Source organism: Perognathus longimembris, chromosome 27 (genome assembly GCF_023159225.1).
Source record: "Perognathus longimembris pacificus isolate PPM17 chromosome 27, ASM2315922v1, whole genome shotgun sequence".
Lineage (NCBI taxonomy): Eukaryota > Metazoa > Chordata > Mammalia > Rodentia > Heteromyidae > Perognathus > Perognathus longimembris.
Genome location: NC_063187.1, coordinates 1,653,370 through 1,674,193, shown reverse-complemented (window position 1 = coordinate 1,674,193; position 20,824 = coordinate 1,653,370). Strand labels below are relative to the sequence as shown.

At 39.1% G+C, this 20,824-nt stretch overlaps 1 protein-coding gene across 12 annotated transcripts in view; it reads left to right on the top strand.

Annotated features, from left to right (window-relative positions):
• The window catches only part of Sox5 (SRY-box transcription factor 5), an 884,924-nt gene that overhangs the window by 819,963 nt on the left and 44,137 nt on the right, over window positions 1-20,824 (top strand). For all 12 annotated transcript variants that reach the window (XM_048335235.1, XM_048335237.1, XM_048335233.1 and 9 more), the window contains one exon: window positions 20,118-20,295. In XM_048335235.1, coding sequence (XP_048191192.1) covers window positions 20,118-20,295 — 178 coding nt within the window. The remainder of the gene's footprint in view (window positions 1-20,117; window positions 20,296-20,824) is intronic.

Below are 20,824 nucleotides of genomic sequence, written 5' to 3'. Positions count from 1 at the left end.
CTTATTACCCTCCCAAAACAAAAACAAACAAACAAAAAAGCTAAAAGTACAAGTGTGGCTCAAGTGGCAGAGCACCAGCCTTGATTGAAAAAGCTGAGAAGGGGCAACATTCAAGCTCCAGAACCAGCACAAAATAAAACCAAACAAAAACAGCCCCACCCCCATGCCCCACCCCCACAGTAAATAAGGAAGGTCCACTATAGTCTGTGAATTAATATTCTCCTAACCTGAAAATGACATTTCTACATGGTATCCATCGTGAACATTTTCATTTCACCAACCTATTTTTCTCATGTATGTTTTTAAAGAATCAATTATCAGTAGGTTTTTTTGGGGTGGGGTATGGAAATTTCGGAATGGTTTATGAGGCATTTTTTTTCATACCTCTATTACTATAAAACAGAACCATATCATTTGAGAGCTCAGCATTAACCATATTCCTACCTGGAATAAAATCACTTGATGGTTTAACTATAAAGGACATTTGCTGTTTGGGACAATGGCATCCTAAGTTCTATGGGGGAGATCCTAGAAGGATAACCATCTGACAGCTGTCAAAAATCAAGTGATTGCTTTCTCTGAGTTTTATCGCCCACCCGTCTTCCTGGATGCGCCTTTTGCCTTAGCCTCACACCTCTCAGAGAAGGACACAAACAAAACTTATTTGCAATTTGCAAAAAAAAAAAAAAAAAAAAAGGAAGAAGAGGGGGGAGATCAAAAGGAGGGGTTTTGGAAAGACTGTAAAACGGGGCAGCATGAGGCTTCTGAGGCCTGCTGTTTTTAATCTGCTGTGTGCCAGTTGGAAGCTAGGGAGTGTGGGCCTGTGAAAGGAAGAATAATACCGAGAAATGATACAGTGTCTCTGACCTCAAGCTCAGCCTGAAAATCCAAGACATTGATTTCACTTAGCATTCCTGCTGAGAAATCTGGCGGAGTTCAGTTGTAATAAAAGAACAAGATTCTGTTCTAATGGTAATGGCGTATGACAGACACATCACTTTGTCTGTCCTCTGCATCCGAGAGAGCAGAATTGGGAGAAAGGTCACCTGACCCGCCTGGGGTGTTGTACAAGAGCAGCAGTGAGCTTTGAACTGCCGCCTGGGAACGTAATTATTTATCATATTAAATGATAAAGAAACCTTTAGAAGAGAACTCAGAGTGGACCTCGAGAAACTGCACCCTGGAAATGTGAAAGAAAGGAAAAAAAAACACGAAAGGAAAGCTGATCTATTCATGCTCTGCCTTTCAGAACATGGGGTGTGAGGTTTCTTGGCTTGTATGCCCCCCGAACTTCACTGATCTGTGGACTGTTTGCATTCTCGCTGGAGAAGTGTTAATGCCTTCATTTTAGTAGTCACCAGCCAGATATATCTACATGTTTCTTTTACCACTTAAACCATCCCCAGATCTTGTACATTTCTACGCGGTTCTAATTTAATCTATTCAGATACAGGCATTTATCTCTTTAGCCATCATTAAAACTTGACCGCCTCTTGATCTGACCCCCAAATTATTTTTTAAATAGAACAACTCAAGCAAATATGTTTAGCTGTTGACAAATATTTTCAGAGTATCTTGTTTCAAGAGTATCTTTACCGCCAAGTTCAGAGCTAAATATTGGCAAATAACAGTGAGCGGAGGAAGTCTGGAATCTTGAATTTGGGTGAATAAGAGATTCCATTGGGCGGGACATTTCAAAATAATTCTGCCTGTTTATATTAAGGGGAATTTTCCTATTAAGGTGCTATTGAGCAGTGCTGCAATTTGCATCTCATCTGCAATAATGTTGCATAAGATCTGTTTATCTGCCTGAACATATTAAATCTGCCTGTAGCTCAGGTTCTTTCACAGAACGCTCTGTTATGTGATGTATTCGTTAGCTTTCCAATTTGTTCAACATACTGTTTATGTAAATAGGTTCTTTGTCTGTCTATGCAGTCTGTTAAGAACCTAAATAACTCTATGATAGTCCTTGATCTTTGGCACATGTCTTTTCTTGGAATACATTACTTAAAAATAGCGATAATAGGCCGGGGGCTGGTGGCGCATGTCTGTAATCCTAGTTACTCTGGAGGCTGAGATCTGAGAATTGTGATTCGAAGCCAGCCCAGGCAGGAACATCCGTGAGACTCTTATCTCCAATAAACTACTCAGAAAAAGCTGGAAGTGGTGCTGTGGCTCAAATGAGAAAGTACTAGCCTTGAACACAGAGAGGCTCAGAGGTGGAGCCCAGGCCCTGAGTTCGAGTCCCAGAACTGGCAAGAAGAAAAAAAAAGAAAAGAAAGAAAAAGAAAAGTGGCAATAATAGAACCAGTTTGGTCTGAGAGTCTATCAATTCCAACTGATTGAGGTTGCCTCATATCACAGGTGTACTAAACCTGGGAATATCATAGTTTAAGTTTCTTGGGTTGGATTTTTTTTTCCATTGAAAAAGTAGCCACCTCTTGGGAAAATTCAAAGTGCAACTTGTAAACACTGCTAGAGAATATGTCTGCTGATGGTGTATGCTGACCCCTGTATTGTCTGCAGAAACCAAGAACAGTTCATTTGAAAAGCTGATGACAAGAGAGGATTCCTGGGTGCCTTGCTTTTAACCTTGCGGTGACCTTGTCCTCCCCCTCCACTCCCAGCTGTGTGTCTGTCAATGGCAAGAACACACAAGCTCGTCCAAATCAATTTTTTTGTTGTTGTTCTTTTGAAATATTTCTGACAGTGGTGTTCCCATTTGCACAGCAGTCGCACCTTGGAGCTTATGAACAGGGGGAAAAACAACAATGTCTGTGACAAGGCAGCGGTGGCCGTAACCAGCTGACCAGACACACTCCCATTCTTTCTGCTTTCAGTGGCCGTATATCAGATATGGTTCAGACTCGAGCTCAGGAACTGGGGCTGGATTATTTTCTGGTCCCCTTTCCCAGGCACAGAAACACAGATCTTTTTCCCCCAATTTGGTCGCCATGTGCACTTCTGTGAGTAGTATTTATAGTGCCAGTGATTCAGCTTAAGCCCCATTTCTTCCAATAATAGCACCTATCACATCATGTCAAGCCGTCGAGTAAATCCAGCCACGCGCATCCATCTGCAGTTGAACGCTATTGAGTGAGCACGAGCGGTGTGTGGTACACAAGGTGATGTGATGGGGTATGGGGCACATGAGAAGCAAACAGTAATGAAGATTGATCTCCACTCAGAGCTTATTCTTACCCATTTGGGGAATGGAGGCATATGTAGTAACTTGTGCTAGCATTTTACTCTGCCAAATGGGATGAAAGGCAAAATACAAAAGTGTACACACACACACACACACACACACACACACACACACTATAACCATAGCCAAGTCTAACCATAGCCAACGCAAACTGGAAGAGCATTGTTTATTGTTCTTCTTGTTGTTTGGGTTTTGTGTGTGTATGTGTGTGACAGAGAGAAAGAGACGGGGAGAGAATATTAGGACAACAACATCCTTTTAAATGTGACACAGTCATCAAGGACATTTCCTAAGCTTAAAATGGACAGGAGCCAGGCACTGGTAGCTCACATCTATCATCCTAGGCATTCAGGAGGCTCACATCTGAGGATCATAGTTCAAAGCCCAAGCCGGAAAAATGGCGAGACTCTTATCGCCAGTAGATTACCAAAACAGCTGGAAATGGAGCTGTGACTAGCTCTGCTAGCCTTGAGCACAAAGAGGCTCAGGGATGTGGCCGAGGCCCTAAGTTCAAGCCCCAGGACTGGCAAACAAAGGAGAAAGGACCAAGAAGTTTTAAAGCTCTAGGGGGAATTATTCCCCATAGTTATTCCCTAGTTATTTTCACTATAATTCTGAACTGATGTAATATTGTTTTCATATCTCATCTGGACATGATAACATATAAAGAGTAGTTTCTGGAGATATTTTCAATATGTAAAAGTCCCTAAGATACTGGATACTGTTTAACTTATTCCTCTGGGGTTTTTTTGTTTGTTTGTTTTCATTGTTGTTCTAGGCCTGGGCATTATCCCCTGAGCTTTTGTGCTCAAAGCTAGTGCTCTACCACTTGAGCCACAGATCCACTTCCAGCATTTTTAAAACATTTGTGTAATCAATTCAAAATAAGAGTTTCACAGACTTTCCTGCCTGGACCAGATTTGAACCACAATCCTCAGCTCTCAGCCTCCTGAGTAGCTCGAATTACAGGCATGAGCTACCAGCCCCCAGCTCTGTTTTAACTTACTTTCCAAGTTTTTTCAGGTCAAGATCTCAAATAATCACTCCTTACTAACTAGCCCAGGGCTAGAATTGATCTCTGAATCTATCTAAAGGTAATCTACTGTGCCAAGATACTATTTAATAAAAGAAGAGCTCTCATTAATCTCTGTATGTGAACCTCAGATAAAAACACAGTCCATCCTGAAACAGTTGGGACCCAACTCTGCGGATTCAGTTTCTCCTCCAACTTCAGGACAGAAAGAGATACTAGTCTTTGCTAATTATGACCACGTTGAAATTGGCCATTTTCTATTTTAGGCTTTAAACTCTCTCTGGCAAATCAATTAAATGCTAGAATCTCCCTAATACCTTCCTCTGTGTAGCTGCTTTGTGCTTTTATTGAATAGCCGATTGAACCACCCCCAACCCCCTTGTCCCTTGGATTTCATTATCTGGGAAATAACTGTTTTGTGAGCCTTTGAAATGCGCTGCCCACGACATGTCCTCCTCACGTGGTGCCTTCATTTAAGAAGAGCCACCTCGTAGAGTTCCTCCGTCAATGTAGCCATAATCATCACCACCACAAACAGGGTGGGAAAAACATTTACACTGGATATGACAGTCACCCCGTGATTCTCAATAAAATAGTTTTTCTTTTTTTTTTCTTCTTCTTGTGGTTCCATGCTACTAAACTGAAATATGTTAAATGAAGTGTTACCAGAAGGTTCCCCATGGTGAGCCCCCCTCCCCTCCTCATCTGTATTCAATTGAAGAGAATCACAGCTCAGTACTTAACCAGAGGCTTTCAGAGCTCACTGCGATTAAATGTCCTCATAGTCCATTTAGAAATATATTCTGTTTTGTAAAAATTATTTTATGAACTTTTGTGCCAGTACTGGGGCTTGAACTCAGGGCCTAGGCATTCTTTCTTAGCTTTTTGCCTCAAGGCTGTCGCTTTACCATTTGAGCCACCCCTCCACTGCATTTGGGGATTTACTGGAGAAAAGAATCTTAAGGCTTTCCTGCCCGGGATGGTTTTGAACCATCATCCTTAGCTCTTAGCCTCCTGAATAGCTAGGAATTCAGGTGTGAGCCACAAGCTTCCAGATGGAAATATAATCTTAAAACTCAAAAGGGGGGTGGGTATGAATCACAATAGTACAGTAAAAACTACAAATCCAAGAGTCAAACCTCAGCAGTAGACAGGCAAAATACACAGAGGGTTTGAGGCATTGTCCTTGGAATCTTACTGGACCAGGCTGTGTGTCCCTATAGATGCACTTGATCTTGACAGAGTCCCTGTGTCAAACACAGAATAGGGCGCTACATTAATGCTTTCTAGGAAAGCTGGGCTGTGGTGGCAGCTCTTGCCTCTAATTCTCCTTATTCAGGAGGCTGAGATCTGAGGATTGAGATTCAAGCCAGAAAGAGAGTGGCAGAAAGTTCAAGTGGCAGAGTGCTATCCTTGAGCACAAAAACTCAGGGTTAGTGCCCAGGCCCTGAGTTCAAACCCCAAGACTACCTCCCCCCAAATAAACCTAATCTGTAGTGTTCTTCCCTTAGTACTTACATTTTTAAAAAAATTTTATTGTCAAGCTGATGTACAGAGAGGTTACAGTTTCATACATTAGGCATTGGATACATTTCGTATACTGCTTGTTACCTCCTCCCTCATTCCCCCCTCCCCCTCCTCCTTTCCCTCTTTCCCCATGAGTTGTTCAGTTGATTTACACCAAACAGTTTTGCAAGTATTGCTTTTGTAGTCATTTGTCTTTTTATCCTGTGTCTCTCAATTTTGGTATTCCCTTTCACTTTCCTAGTTCTAATACCAGTATACATGGTTTCCAATGTACTCAGATAAGATACAGTGATAGTGCAGGTACAACCACAGGAAGGTGATACAAGAACATCATCAATAATAGAAGCTACGGTTTCACATCACATGTTAAAAGTAATTACAACAGTGATATAACAGTCGTTTTCATAACATGGAGTTCATTTCACTTAGCATCATCTTATGTGTTCATAAGGGTATAGCTATTGGGCTCTTGTGATCCTCTGCTGTGACTAGCCTAAACCTGTGCTAATTATTCCCTATGAGGGAGACCATAGAGTCCATGTTTCTTTGGGTCTGGCTCACTTCACTTAGTACAATTTTTTCCAAGTCCTTCCATTTCCTTACAAATGGGGCAATGTCATTCTTTCTGATAGAGGCATAAAATTCCATTGTGTATATGTACCACATTTTCCTGATCCATTCGTCTACGGAGGGGCATCTGGGTTGGTTCCATATTTTAACTATGACAAATTTCAATAGAGAAGCAAGATGCAAAAATCTCAAAGTGATTCTCTTTATGAATTAAATATTGGCTACCTCCATTATTTTCCATAACACACACACACACACACACACACACACACACACACACACACACACACAAATGAGTGGTCTTTCTCTTGGAAATGCCCCAGGTATAATTTTTTTTTAATTATAACAAACTCTAAGGTCTTGATTAGGATGATGGAAGAGCATCTACACATTTATTTACTTATTAGATCTTTGTCTGCATGTTTCTCTTGGGGAAGAAATATATCATTCGTTAATTAATTAATCTCAATTTTACAAAGCAGAGATCAGAAAGAAATCAGTGATGTAATTAAACCAACATAGATAGGGGAACCAAAAAATAAAGCTATCAATCACATTTGAAACTGAAGACAGACAGCTCTCAAACCTAGACTACTCAGGGTTTTGAGAATGTGCAACATTTTCTGTACAAGTTGCAGAAGATTAAGTTAAAATGGATCCTGGAAGGTATTCAGTTGGAAACATACTAAGCCTGTGTGCGGACAATGACAGAGAGCAAACTATGTCCATGAGGAGGGATTATGCTAAATATTTTTCCTTTTTCCCCTACTGGGGCCTGAACTCAGGGTTTTAGCTTTTCCACCTGTGGCTGGTGCTCTACCACTTCCCCCTTTTCTGCTGATTAATTGGGGATAAAAGACTCATAGGTTTTCTTGCCCAAACTGTCTTCTAACCTCCATCCTCAGATCTTAATCTTCTGAGCAGCCGGGATTACAGGCGAGAGCCAGTGAGCTCAACAACATGTATTCTTAATGGCTCATAACACTCCATGTCACTAAAAGCCTCATTTGTCAAGCTTGGAAAAAAATAACATACATACAAAAAAGGAAAGTTTCTACCAAAAACCAGCTCAGTATTTATCTGATCTTGATTCGTGAACCCAAGCCAAGACAGCCCCAAGAGAAATGTTCTTTTTCCCTATGCTGACCTTCATTTAGGTGATTGGAGAGTCAGGTCTTACAATCACAGTTTACAGTTCTGGGGACTCAGAGCCTGACTCTTTAAAAGAAACTTAACAAATATTGGGATCTTTCAAAAGGATAAAGATGACAATCTTAAACTTCAGAGAAAACAAAAACCTGAATATCCTTTGCTCAGGTTGTACAGTTAGCAAAGCAATAGGGAGAAAGGCATGTATTCACATAGATAATTATTACTTTGGGCCAAACAGTACTTAAGAATATTAAGAGGGATCATAAGATCACCTTTGCATAAAACCACAAATTATATTTTCTTCAAATTTGTTGTGAGGCTCTGCAAAGCCATTTTATCAGTATTAAGATTTTATAGGGAACTCTTTTAAACTGAGCTTTTTTGCAAGAACTTAGAGACCTCTCTTTTTCCTAGTCTATTATATAATTTGGGCTGTTATGTTTGTCATGCAATTTTGATGACTTCTGACAGTGTGGATATTTCATAAATAGGAGAAAAAGGAATTGAGACAAGAAATAGAAAGGCTGAAATACTGCAAAAAATCTTTTTGTGATATTTCTAGTAATACTTAAAATAACATGAGAACAAAATATTGTTGTGAAATATGTCTGAAAAAGCATTGTGACAGCAATAGGAATGTCTTTAAATAGGTACAGATTTGTGTTTTCTATACTTCTCTATGCAAGTCTTTTGAGGATCAAAATTTCATTTTAAGTCAGTGGGAGTTCAATATTCAGGCCATCCCTACACGAGTATAGGGCAAAGTAAGAATTTTGGGTCAAATGATGGAATTTTTGGAACACCAATTTTCATGCAGATAATGCTGTCATTTATCTTAAGAAAATTATGGTTTTAAGAGAACCATTGGTTAATTTTATTTTGATTTGTTTGTTATCCATCTTTTTCCATTGGCATTCATAAACTTGTACTAAGCAAATCTGTTTTATCAAGGACTATAATATATATGGACTTGCAACAAAATGAGGAAATAAAGATCAATTCCAAAAGAAAGACCATATCAGAAACACTTCCTTTTATCAATTGAATGATCAGTGTTTGGCCCACTTAATATGCTCTCAATAAATGTTTACATAATTCAAAATATGAATTGGGCTTTTGGTTGTCACTGATTGTGATCTCACCTTCACAGTACCAGTTTTTGTGAAGTTTCATTTATTGAAACAGTATGATCTAAGCAAATGTGTCTGTAGAAGGATTTTTTTTAATATTGAGAATATGAAAAGCAAATAAAATCAGCATCATGGGTTATTCTCTATTGTAATATAAAATTGGGGGCTTTGTTTGTAACATTATTACTTTCTAAACTATTGACCATATAAAAATAAGACAGTGAGAACTCAATGAGACAAACATAAAAACGTTAAAGTATGTTTTTAAAAACATTCATTGAGGAGGAGTGGAGGCATGCCTAGTAAGAGTAACATTCAAGCCCCAGTACTACTAAAAAAATTATTTTAAAACATTTATGAATTCCATTTAAGATCCAGGTAAAAATATACACAGTTAAGAATATATAACTTGAAAAAAACAGAACACTATGATAAAGCCAGGTAGTGGCGAGTCACACCTGTAATCCTACTCAGTCAGGAGCCTGAAGTCTGCGGAATCATGATTCTAAGCCAGCCCAGGTAAGAAAGCCCATGAAACTCTTAGCTCCAGTTGAAAGCTGGAAGTAGAGGCATGGTTCAAGTAGCAGAACACCAGCCTTAAGCAAGTAGAGCCAAGCAAGAATAAGAGGCCCTGGGTTCAAACCCATACCAGTTGCACACCCCCCAAAAGCTTCTAAAGCCAATATACTTATTCTCTCTTTTTAGTTCAGTCTAGACACTATGATCAAACACCCTTCTGTAATGATGTCATTACAATGACTGAATAAAATCTTCCATGCTACCCAGACGGTGAAATGTATTATCCTTATAATGTTATGGGCTGGGAAAAATTAAGCACCAGACATTACAACTGAGTTTCACTACACATTAATTATTTTAATAGACTGTTTCTTAAATGAATATCTGATAAATCAATCTTGCAATCCCTCATGCTTCATGACATGCGTAGCACACTGCAGATACTTTAGAATCATTACACTGTGAGAGCGAGACTACAAATTCATGATGGTGATAATTAAAATCAAACTTTTCCCGGATGCTCAGTTCTTAAGCTTTGTCATTTTGGTATGAATGTTCTTTGCCCTGTACCTTGAGTTTTAGACTGAAGAGACAGACTATAAAAACAAACTACACTTCTACATGTTGAGAAAAAAAAAAATGTATTTCAAATGAATTGTGTCAATGGTCATTTTACATTGATTTATAGCTCATGTCTGCAGTTCTCCTTCAATAGACCATTAAAGCATTCTCGGTCTTCATGGCAGTGACCAGGAAATAACTGACTTTTGTTTTGTGTATATGTGTTTTTTGTTTTTTGGGTTTTTTTTTGAGAGGTGATGACTGTACAGAAAGCCAATTAATCCCACATTTTAAATCATGCCGTGGAACCATAACATGTGGCCCATCATGGCGCCTCTTGTTCCCATAATGCCTTAGGTTGGCACACAAACCTTTCTTCTTCCCATAATGCTATGGGTTCCCACTCAACAAATCAAAAGGGCTGGGGTAGAGCAAGCAGAAGCCATTAAGCAATCAGCAGCCTAGGAGGGGAGATATGGGAGGAGTCTCTTTCTGTAACAATGACCCTCTGAGACAACTCGATTTGACTCCCAAACTTTGAGCCTCACTCCACATATGGTCTGTTTTGAATCTGTGTTGCTGCTTTCCCATAAACTTGCTCTATCTGCTTTAAACACTTTGACCTTTTAATTCTTTGATCTACAGAGAAAGAACTCCTACCCCTCAACAGTATCAGAATGAGAGCATACCCTCTAACCTTCTTTCAGGAACAAGTTGGAGGGAAGTTTCCATTTATGTGCAAGTCAATCAGAGTTGTAAGATGAAGAAAATGATGGTAATGTCACCATTATTTCTTTTAGCCCGTGTTGAATTAAGAGCCATCCAGTGGCTTCTTTTTGCTCATTGCTCCTTGCCCATGGCTCCACGTGACATTATTATGTCTCTTCTATGTGACTGCAATGGTTCTGTCTGCTAGTCATATGTTTTAGTGATGTTTCTGTTTTTCCTGCTCTCTTGTTTAATCTCACTTGTGGATTTGGTAAAGATGTAAGAGTACTCATTTTTTTATATCCATGTACAGGCAGAAATGCCATCCCAATATAGAGATGGTAGGAGAATTTGATTAACATAATTTCTCTTTGTTTTATGAGATCTTTTGGGGTATGTGTTGGTGCGTGTGTGAGAGAGAATATGGATGTATGTTTGTACATGTGTTAGAAGGAAAGAGAAAGGGGAGAAGATAGAAGAGAGAAGGCAGAAGAGAGAGGAGACAGATGAGAAGGTAAAGAGGAGGGAGGGAAAATGGAAAGGAGGAAAGGCGGGAGACCAATGATTTCTCACTTCGGTGGTGCTTGCCTAAGTTGTATATGTATCTTTAAGTAGAACTAATGGTGAAGAGGAAAGTAACAGTGACGAATGTTCCAAATGTTGCACTAATATAAATGTAAGGACTGGTCAGGTAGGACCAAAAACACATTCCCATCTGCATGTTGATAGTCCCAAACTCCTTAATTCCTCTAAAGCACTTTTGAAAGGCTTTTGGAGATTTCCATTCAGGAGTTAAGAAAGTGATCAGATATGAGGACTGGCATCAGTTCTTTCTGCTGTGGGTTTCCTTTTCGCCTTCTGGTCTGAAGAAGTGTTAATGATTCTAAAAAGATAATAGCAGTCATCAAAGCTAATGAATGCCAAGGAATAAAATCACCAGCACAATTAGGGTTTGCAAATGGTCTGGAGACAAGAGGTTAAACAAAGTTGAGTTTGAAGCACCATACATTTTATACTGGCTCATGTTCTATTTATTCTCATCAAGTGTTATTGCTGACAGTTATATTCCTTGCATTCTTCCTCTTGAAGTATAGTTAGAAAAAATTTACTAAGCAGAATTTTTGTGAATGGATTTTAATTTGGGCACAGTGGGCTAAAAGGGTTCTCACCTGATATTCATCTAAATAAATACAGGGACACTCTAGTTCTTCCAGTCTACTTTTAGAACATTAGGTTACATCAAGAATTACCTAAAAATATCAAAAGATAAATGAGAAGTACTAAAGAGAAAGGAGAGAAATATTAAGAAAAAAGAAAGGGAAATATACAAAGAATGGAACCTCTGAAGTGAAGTATTTTAAATAAAGCGGAGGTGGTTGTATTACAGATAAAGCTGTTTGAGGGTCAAGCTTGGTAGCATAAGCCTGTAATTCCAGCTGTTCTGAAGAATCGAGGATTCCAGTTTAAAGCTGCCTCAGGCACAGAAAAGACAAGAATTCTATCCTGACAAATAACTAAAAGAGGCTGGAGATTTGACCAAAGTGGTCGAGTCAGTTGCTTACCAAGCACAGGACCTTGAATCAAATCAAACATCAGTATTGGAAACAAACAAGAACACTTGTTGGAGTTTCTTCAACACAGGATAGCTGCTAACATACAGCTTTGGTTCTCAGCTAATATTGGTTTCTTCCACATTTGGCAATTTCTGAAGACCTTTTGGTGATTAACTCTGGCTGGCGCTCCAACCAGGAAATTATTTTAGGTGGAGACTTCAAACCTCCACAAATGCTCTCTAGTATATAGGGCAAGAATTTTTCAGGCCAACAAAGCAGTAGTACTGGGGTGTTGATCATGTGATCTAGCAAAGTGATCAAAATAGACCAGGTAATCTATCACACAGGAAGCTACCAGTTGCAATGTCTCTTTTGACCTTGAATCAGAAGTCAAATTGCCACTGCTCTGATGTCCCATTGACTGTATTAGTCAACTTCCACCCATTGTGGGAGAGGACCAGCTCTATAAGAGTATCTTGACTAGGAAGCAAGAACTGTTGATTCTCTCCTGGAGGTCACATCCCTGGGAAGACTCCCCGTGTGTAAATAATAGCTGGATACCAGTAGCTTATGCCTATTTTTCTAGCTACTCAGGAGACTGATAGCTTTGAATCATGGTTTGAATCCAACCTGGACAGAAAAACCTTGGAAACTTTCTTCTCCAATTAACCACCCAAAAGCCAAAAGTGGAGCTGAGGTTCAAGTAATAGAAGTGTAGAAAAAGCTAAGCGAGAGACTGAAGCCAAGAATTCAAGTCCCAGTACAAAGAAGAAAGAAGGAGGTAGGAGAGGAAGAGGAGGAGAAAGCATCACATTCTTAGACTGAAATACTTTTAAGATGATTTTCTCACATTAAAAAGCAATGATCAAATGTACTTGATATATAAAAGCCACACATTTGCTTTCTCTGTTTTAAACATATGAGTGTGCGCATGCGTGTTTATAAGTTGTAGTTTACAGAATTGGGGCATTAAATCAACAAAATCGGGAAACAAAGAAAATCCTCTTATAGGGTATTACTAGAGATGGAATCAATGGCACTAGAAACAACAAACTAAGTGGTACTATTTGAATACCTTTAAATTAATGATGAACCAACAACTCAAATGTGAAAGAAATATGTGATTACCACAATGAAGCAAACATTCACCAACTATACTACTAGAATTCACTTTTTGGAGAAATAAAAAGGTGTACATTAAAAGTGTAAAATGGTGGGGCTGGGAATATGGCCTAGTGGCAAGAGTGCTTGCCTCCTACACATGAAGCTGTCGGTTCGATTCCCCAGCACCACATATATGGAAAACGGCCAGAAGGGGCGCTGTGGCTCAGGTGGCAGAGTGCTGGCCTTGAGTGGGAAGAAGCCAGGGACAGTGCTCAGGCCTTGAGTCCAAGGTCCAGGACTGGCCAAAAAAAAAAAAGTGTAAAATGATCAAGTCTGGTCATTTTACATGGAAGCTTAATGAGAAAGTCCAGCCTATTACTCTGTGCTACATAATTTAATGACCAAGAGAACTAAGGATGACATTAGCATGGCAAAAGTGTATCCATCAAAGAATTCCTGGAGATCTTCCTGCCCAGGTCACAAGGCCTTCAGCAGTGTGTAAGTTCAAAAGCATCTGGTCATAAAAGGGATCACCAAGTCTATGTATTTTGTAAGATAATAAACTTGATGTGTAGCTACCTGCTAATCAAGGAAGGGATTGGGACAGCCATTCCAGAAGCATTCCTAATTCTCCATAGACTGAGAAAATACTTGGGATCTTCTCATCATTTTCTTTATCTTACGAAGGTTTTCATGGGAACCCAAGCATTGTGGGAAAAAGAGGTGCCATGATGAGTAACCTTAGTTATCCCTATCCACCTAACAAGTGGCCTTGCTTTTCCTCATTCCCTTTGCAGATCCTCAGGCTATGTCTGTTTTATTTTGGAGGAAATTTCATATCCAAACCCTAGAAAAGAAATGCCTTGCTTGGGTGGGAAAGGCAGCAGGGCCCCCAGAATGGACAGAGTATAGGAAGAAAGAGAAAGAATGTATGTATGTGTGCAAACGGGGCAAGGAGAGGCAACACCATGTTGCTCACTGTACAAACCAGGCTGTCATATCACCTTCCTCCCTCCTGTAATAAGATTATCCCCTCAGAGACGATAATCCAACAGCGGGTTTTGTGGATGTCTAATTCTTTTCCATATGTTATTAATGCAACTTATGTCACACGATTGTCCAGGACAGAGTGATGATAATCATATCTCCCAAACCATAGAAAGGATGAAGCCTGAAAAATAATATCCATCCATCCATGCATATAAATATACCTTCCCATCTTTAATAAATGAAATTAATTCAAATGCATAGACAAACTGCCCTCAAGGAATTCAGCTTGTAAAAAAAGCACCATCCTGCCTATTTAGGATGAATATACTTCCTCATTACCACAGAAAACCAGAGCTTCAAAGATCCCTGTCTAGATATCAGTTTATTTGTGTTATATTAGTGTCCAGCATAAAATAGTGATTGGTAGAGTCAAGTGCTGGTAGCTCATACCTGTAATACTAGCTCCGCAGAAGGCAGAGATCTGAGGACTGCAGTTAGAAGCCAGCCTGGGCAGGAAAGTCTGTAAGACTTATCTCCAATGAACCACCCAAAAGTCAGAAGTGGTGCTGTGGCTCAAGTGATAGAGTGCTAGCCTTGAGCACAAAAGGACAGGGACAGAGCCCATGCCCTGAGTTCAAGTCCCAGGACTGGCCTACATACACAAACACACATTGATAAATCTTGGAAGTACTATACAATAGATAGTGATAAATAGATGGATGCCTGATTGAATATGTTTTATATATTCCTGTCTGACACTGTAATGCCAAATTAAGGTTTGATTTCTATTCAAGAAATATATAAGGGCGTATTAAGGAAGTGGAATTCTAAGGCACCTAGGGGATAGCAGGAGATCAACACTTGGATAATAATATCAATGATGTAAATAAAGTTGAAATTTTTATTGAAAAGGGTGTAATCACTAGTATTATCATCAGGTCAGGATCTTGTGGGCTAATAAGCACACAGGTATGGAGCTGTTCCTATGTGGTGAAGGACAAAAATGAAAATAGAAATTAATTAGCAGACCTCTTTAGGAGACTGGAAGCTCTATTTTCTACTTCTCTATTCAAATTCCTTAGGAAGGAAATAAAAGGCCAAGGAATGGAGAGAGAGAAATAGTCCTCTGAGATTCTGTAGAATGTGTTTTCTTTGATAAATTATGCCTGAATGTTCTCAGTCACTCAGTCTTTGCAAATTCTGAAATTCTGAATATTGTACAGTTGCACTGGAGTAACAATATTTCACAGAATAACCCTATTTTGAAATAGTCTGAATGAAACCTATTTTTAACTTTGTAGTGTTTGTGTGCGGTAATCAATGAGTCCATGTTGGCAATTAGTGATTTTTCTGTCAATGTAAGGTCCATATTTGTACCACTTCTTTTTCTTTATATAATTCATTCTTCTTTTGGTGCTGATCCTAAGGCTTGAACACAGGGCCTGTGTGCACTGTCCCTGAACTTCTTTTGCTCAAGGCTACTGCTGTACCACTGGAGCTACAGCTTCCAGTTTTCTGGAGGTTGATTGGAGATAAGAATCTCATGGACTTTCCTGCCCAGGCTGGCTTCAAACTGTGATCCTCAGATCTCAGCCTTTTGAGTAGCTGGGATGACAGGCATGAGCCACCAATGCCTTGCAGGGCTTTAATTTTTAGTGTGTGTTTTTGTAACTGCCATGTGCATATTACTTCACTTTATTGTGTGTGCACTAAAACGCACATGGTTTGTGACATGATAGAATTGTGTAACTATGTCTGGGTTGCATTCCATCAGACTTTTAAATCTAGGGTTAAAGTTATATAAATCAGCATGCATTCTGTGCTGACTCAAAGACCCAAGTTTCACTAAAACTTTCTGAGCCTACATTACTTCCATGAAATTACTAAAAACATCACAGTTTGAGTATTAAAAAATGATTTAGGATATAAATAATGAAATCTATTAATGTAAATAACATCCTTTTACTAGCTAAAGCATGTTTACATTATCTTACATATTTATTTAAGCTTACTTAACCTCGGAATTACATATACAAGTTTAAATCCATTTAACAATTACATAAATTCTTAATGATCATTTTTGTATAAATGAATTATTTATGGATTTTGGTATTTCCAAAACTTTCAGTTGGTAACATTATTTAATAACTAGGCAAGCAAGTAGAAAGAAATGGTTTTCCTCTCTAATTTTTTATGTGTTTGGTAGAGATGCATGCCTGATGTTGAAAATTACCTCTATTCTTTTATTTATAAAATTTTATTTTATGTATGAGTGAAAAATTATGCTTTCATGTATATTTCATTTGTAAGAATTAAGGTTAGCCATGCTAAGCTTCCCAATACCTTCTAAATAAGGTATTCCAGTTAAAAACTAAAATAGAAGTCACATACCAGTAGCTCAAGCCTGTAGTCCCAGCTACTCAGGAGGCTGAGATCAGGTACAGTTCTAAACCAGGCTGGGTAGGAAAATACGGAAGAGTCATATCTCCAAGTAACCAGCCAAAAGCAGGAGGTGGAGCTATATCTCAGGTGGTGGAGCACCAGCCTTGAGTGAAAAAACTAAGGGACAGCTCTCAGGGCCTCAGTTCAAGCCTCACGCTGACACACACACACACACACACACACACACACACACACACACACACGAAAACTTGAATTTCCATGTTTATTGCTCATGTTCCTGATTATGAAAATGCAGATCATAAAATAGTCAGATCCATTTTATATAAGGTTTTTAAATTTTCATCTAGGCAAATGAAAAATAATTAATGGAAAATGAGAAGGTTCTGTAATTATATTCTTCACAAGCAATAGGCATTTGGTGAGTTACCTCTGTAGTAAATTATTAAGAGAACCAAATTGTGAAATAATAGCCTATTATGGGTCAAAATTATTTATACTATTAGCAGCATAAAGATTATGCAGGGGGATTCTTATGAACTATATAGGTAGCCTGGCTATACAATGGAAGAGAAGAAAAAGAGGACAGATTTTAATGACATTTATATCAACATTGAAGCTGTCAGCCTTTGTTATATCCGTGGGGCCTTGAACTTTCTGGCCTTTTGGACATGGGGTTTCTTGGAATGGATAAAAAATAATTCCATCCAGGCACCGGTGGCTCACACCTGTCATCCCAGCTCCTCAGGAGGCTGAGATCTGAGGATCACAGTTCGAAGCCAGCCCAGCCAGAAAAGTCTGTGAGACTCTTACCTCCTATTAAGCACTGAAAAAAACTGCAAGTGGTGCAGCAGGTCAGGTTAAGTGCTAGCCTTGGGCAAAAGGAGCTTAAGGACAGCACTCAAGCCCAGAGTTCAAGGCCCAGGACTGACAAAAAGAAAACAAAAGCAGTCCTAGTTCTGTGACATAAGCCACTGGTTTCACAGAGAAGGGAGAAAAAAGATACAATGAGTGGAAGGGAGAAAAATGTCTTCCGATATCTACAGCTGCCAAGTAAATAACACCAAGCGGTTAGGACAGTTGGACTTAATAAGGGAAGATCTGGGTTTTAATCCCTTTCCTCCATTGAAACTTAGTAACAGTTTATTCTGCAAGTGATTATTTCCATTGTAGTATTTTCATTAGTGCCCACACAGATTTTAAAGAATGAGGTAATACACACATTTAATGTAAACCCCCTATGTTGAGAAATGGTTTCTTTAAACAGTCTTTGAAGTCTGTAAAACTAGTGTAAGTTTTCCTGTGTCGGGAGATGGCTTTCAAACTTAGTCATACTTCAGAAAGTCCTGGAAACACTGAGTGAAACACAGGGTGCTGGATCCCAAGGCTAACGGGCTAAGGTGCTGCTTTTGCCCAGGGACTACATTTTAAGAACTGTTTATCCATAATGGACTCTATAAAATGGACACACAGTACTTCCAAGCTTCTGCGATAGACAGACAGACAAATAGAATTCATATGTTACCAGATTGCCAGAATTATCTTGGGAATTTTCAAATAACTTTTCTCTGGAACAAAGAGTAGACCGTGAACAAAGGGGTTGTAAGAGTAATTTATCACAGTTAGTTCACAGGTTTTATAAATGCATCTAACCACAGAATCAAATTATAACTTCAAAGTATCCCTCTTAAAAATAACATGTCACCTTTTAATTGTTTTCTTATTTAGTAGTCATACAAAGAGGTTGCCATTAAACAAAGCAATTTTATACCATTTACCATACACCATATTTTTCAAATGGATTTCTTCCCAAATTTATGGGTAAATATGTACATAACATTGTTGTAGATGTTTGCTAACGTGTTTTTCACTCACCTAATTAGCCCATTCAATTAAAGATGGTTTTACTTTCAGCAAATTATCCTGTTATTGGTAAATATTTTATGATATTAACTTATGAACAACTAATAGTTAAGTAGAAACTAAATTTGTATTCTGCAATAAAATGTCTGCAGTTTCATTGTTTACTAATAACCTGGTACCAGTGGCTCATGCCTGTAATCCTAATTACTCACGCAGCTGAGACCTGAGGATCACAGTTCAAAACCATCAGAGGCAGGAAATTTTGTGAGACTCTTATCTCCAGTTAACCAGCCAAAAGTTACAAGTGGTAGATACCAACCTTGACCAGAAAAACTTAAGGGAGAATGTGAGGTCCTGAATTCAAGCCCCATTACCAGCACACACACACACACACACACACACACACACACACACACATATGCATGCATATGCACACATATACACCCACAACACACACACAAAGTAACACTAATGTACAAAAAAGGGGGTGCCAGCTTTCTCTGTAATTTTAGAAAAGTGGTGATGTGTTAATAGTATCTGATTCTTATTATCTCATTGTGCAGTATAAAGTTATATCCATGAATTTATGTGTGAATTACCTAAGAGCTACTGTAGAAGGGTAAATTGAGGTAAGACTACTTGACTATAGAATAACCGGATATGACGAATCTCACCCAGCTACTCATTCCACAAGTAGTATTCCCTAAGGAAAATATAAAAAAACACAAATTGAGTTTTAAAATCACCATGTAAGGTGTTTACAGCAGTGTCACATGTCAATAAGTTGAATATGTTTGGACAATATTAACTATGTTCATTTTCATTTTTAGATCAAATCTAAGAGTGTTTTCTCTGAAACCCAGAGGATACGATTATTTCCTGAGAAAATCAGGAAGTGATCCTTTTCTTGTATGTCATTTGGAGAATCTGTTTGACCAGAGCTGTGTAACTACTTAAGTCCTTCATGTTGGATGTCGTTTACCCAAAAATAGAAAAATACTTCAGATTTCAACCCCTTCTCCTTGGAGATTTAAAAAAAAAAGAAATGCAGAGCCAAGCACCCAATAGCTCACCCCTGTAATCCTAGCTATTCAGGAAGCTGAGATTTGAGGATCAAAAATTGAAGCCAAGCCAGGTAGAAAAGTTGTCAAGACTCCGTCTTCAATTAACTGGCAAAATTCTGGGATCCAGGCATGGCTCAAGTGGTAGAGCATCCGCTGAGCAAGCACAAAGCTCTGAGTTCAAACTCTGTTGCTGACAACCCCCATAGGGAAAAAAAATGCAGTAACAAACATATATCCTAGAATACTGATTCCTTGAGAAGTGTATTGAGCCTGGCTCTGGTGCCTCACTCAGCGGGCTGACATCGGAAGATCATGGTTCAAAGCCAGCCTAGGCAGGCCAGGAAAGTCTCCAATAAACTACCAAAAAAAAAAAAAAGCCAGAAACAGAATTGTGGCTCAAATGGTAGAGCACTACCTTTAAGAAAAAGAAGCTCAGGAACAAAAAGAAAAGCAAACTAAAATCATATCTGCCTTCTAATTTGATATGAACTTTTAATGTCTCTTAGTAAATGTAAAGATTATAAACAATCGCTTTAAGAGAATATTTCTTGCAGGTTACATATGTGTGCTTTCTACTGTGCCCCTGGGATTTGTAATCCGTCGCTAGATGTGACATTGCGTGCAAGCTCACCAAGCATTGCTGTGCTCAGAGTGAATGTTGAGGTCGTTCATTGGTGGATGTTGGTGATGAGTCCTTGCTTCTCATGGCTGCTGTTCCCATGGTCATTGCAGGATGAAGTAGCACAGCCACTGAACCTGTCCTCGAAACCCAAGACCTCTGATGGCAAGTCGCCCACGTCTCCCACCTCTCCCCACATGCCAGCGCTGAGAATAAACAGCGGGGCGGGCCCCCTCAAAGCCTCGGTCCCGGCACCGTTAGCCAGTCCTTCAGCCAGAGTTAGCACAATAGGTAAGTTGCTCTTGTCCTTGCTGATTGTCTGTGGGCGGTGATTAGATGAAAATGATTGGATGAAATCATCTCTGATGGCCACGTCATTCATACCCCAGGCATGGTTTGGGCTCAGAGAGGAATTTTGAGTTGAATGACTCCATGGATCTGTTTTAAAGTCTGTAATTCCCTCCCTGAAAAATCTAATTGTTCATATTGTGTTTTATGTGTAAGTTTTGCCACTTTAAGGTTCTATGAGGGGCAGAAAGAAAGAGAGAATTACCTAAATGACCCTAAATGGCTGATAGTAGTTCTCCATCTTTTCAGGATATTGTGGTTAATACCTTCTCTGTCACTGATTTTGATACCTATATCTTGCAATGTGTACGGAGTTTAGATAGCATTGAGATGCATTCTACCTGTATCAGCAGTGGGCCATTGGGCTGTGACATTTGTTCTGATCCATGATGTTTAAAAAAGTCTGCCTGACCTTTGATAAAGTATGATGGAGTATTATTATTATTATTAGAGTGTTCCTACAGGCTGACGA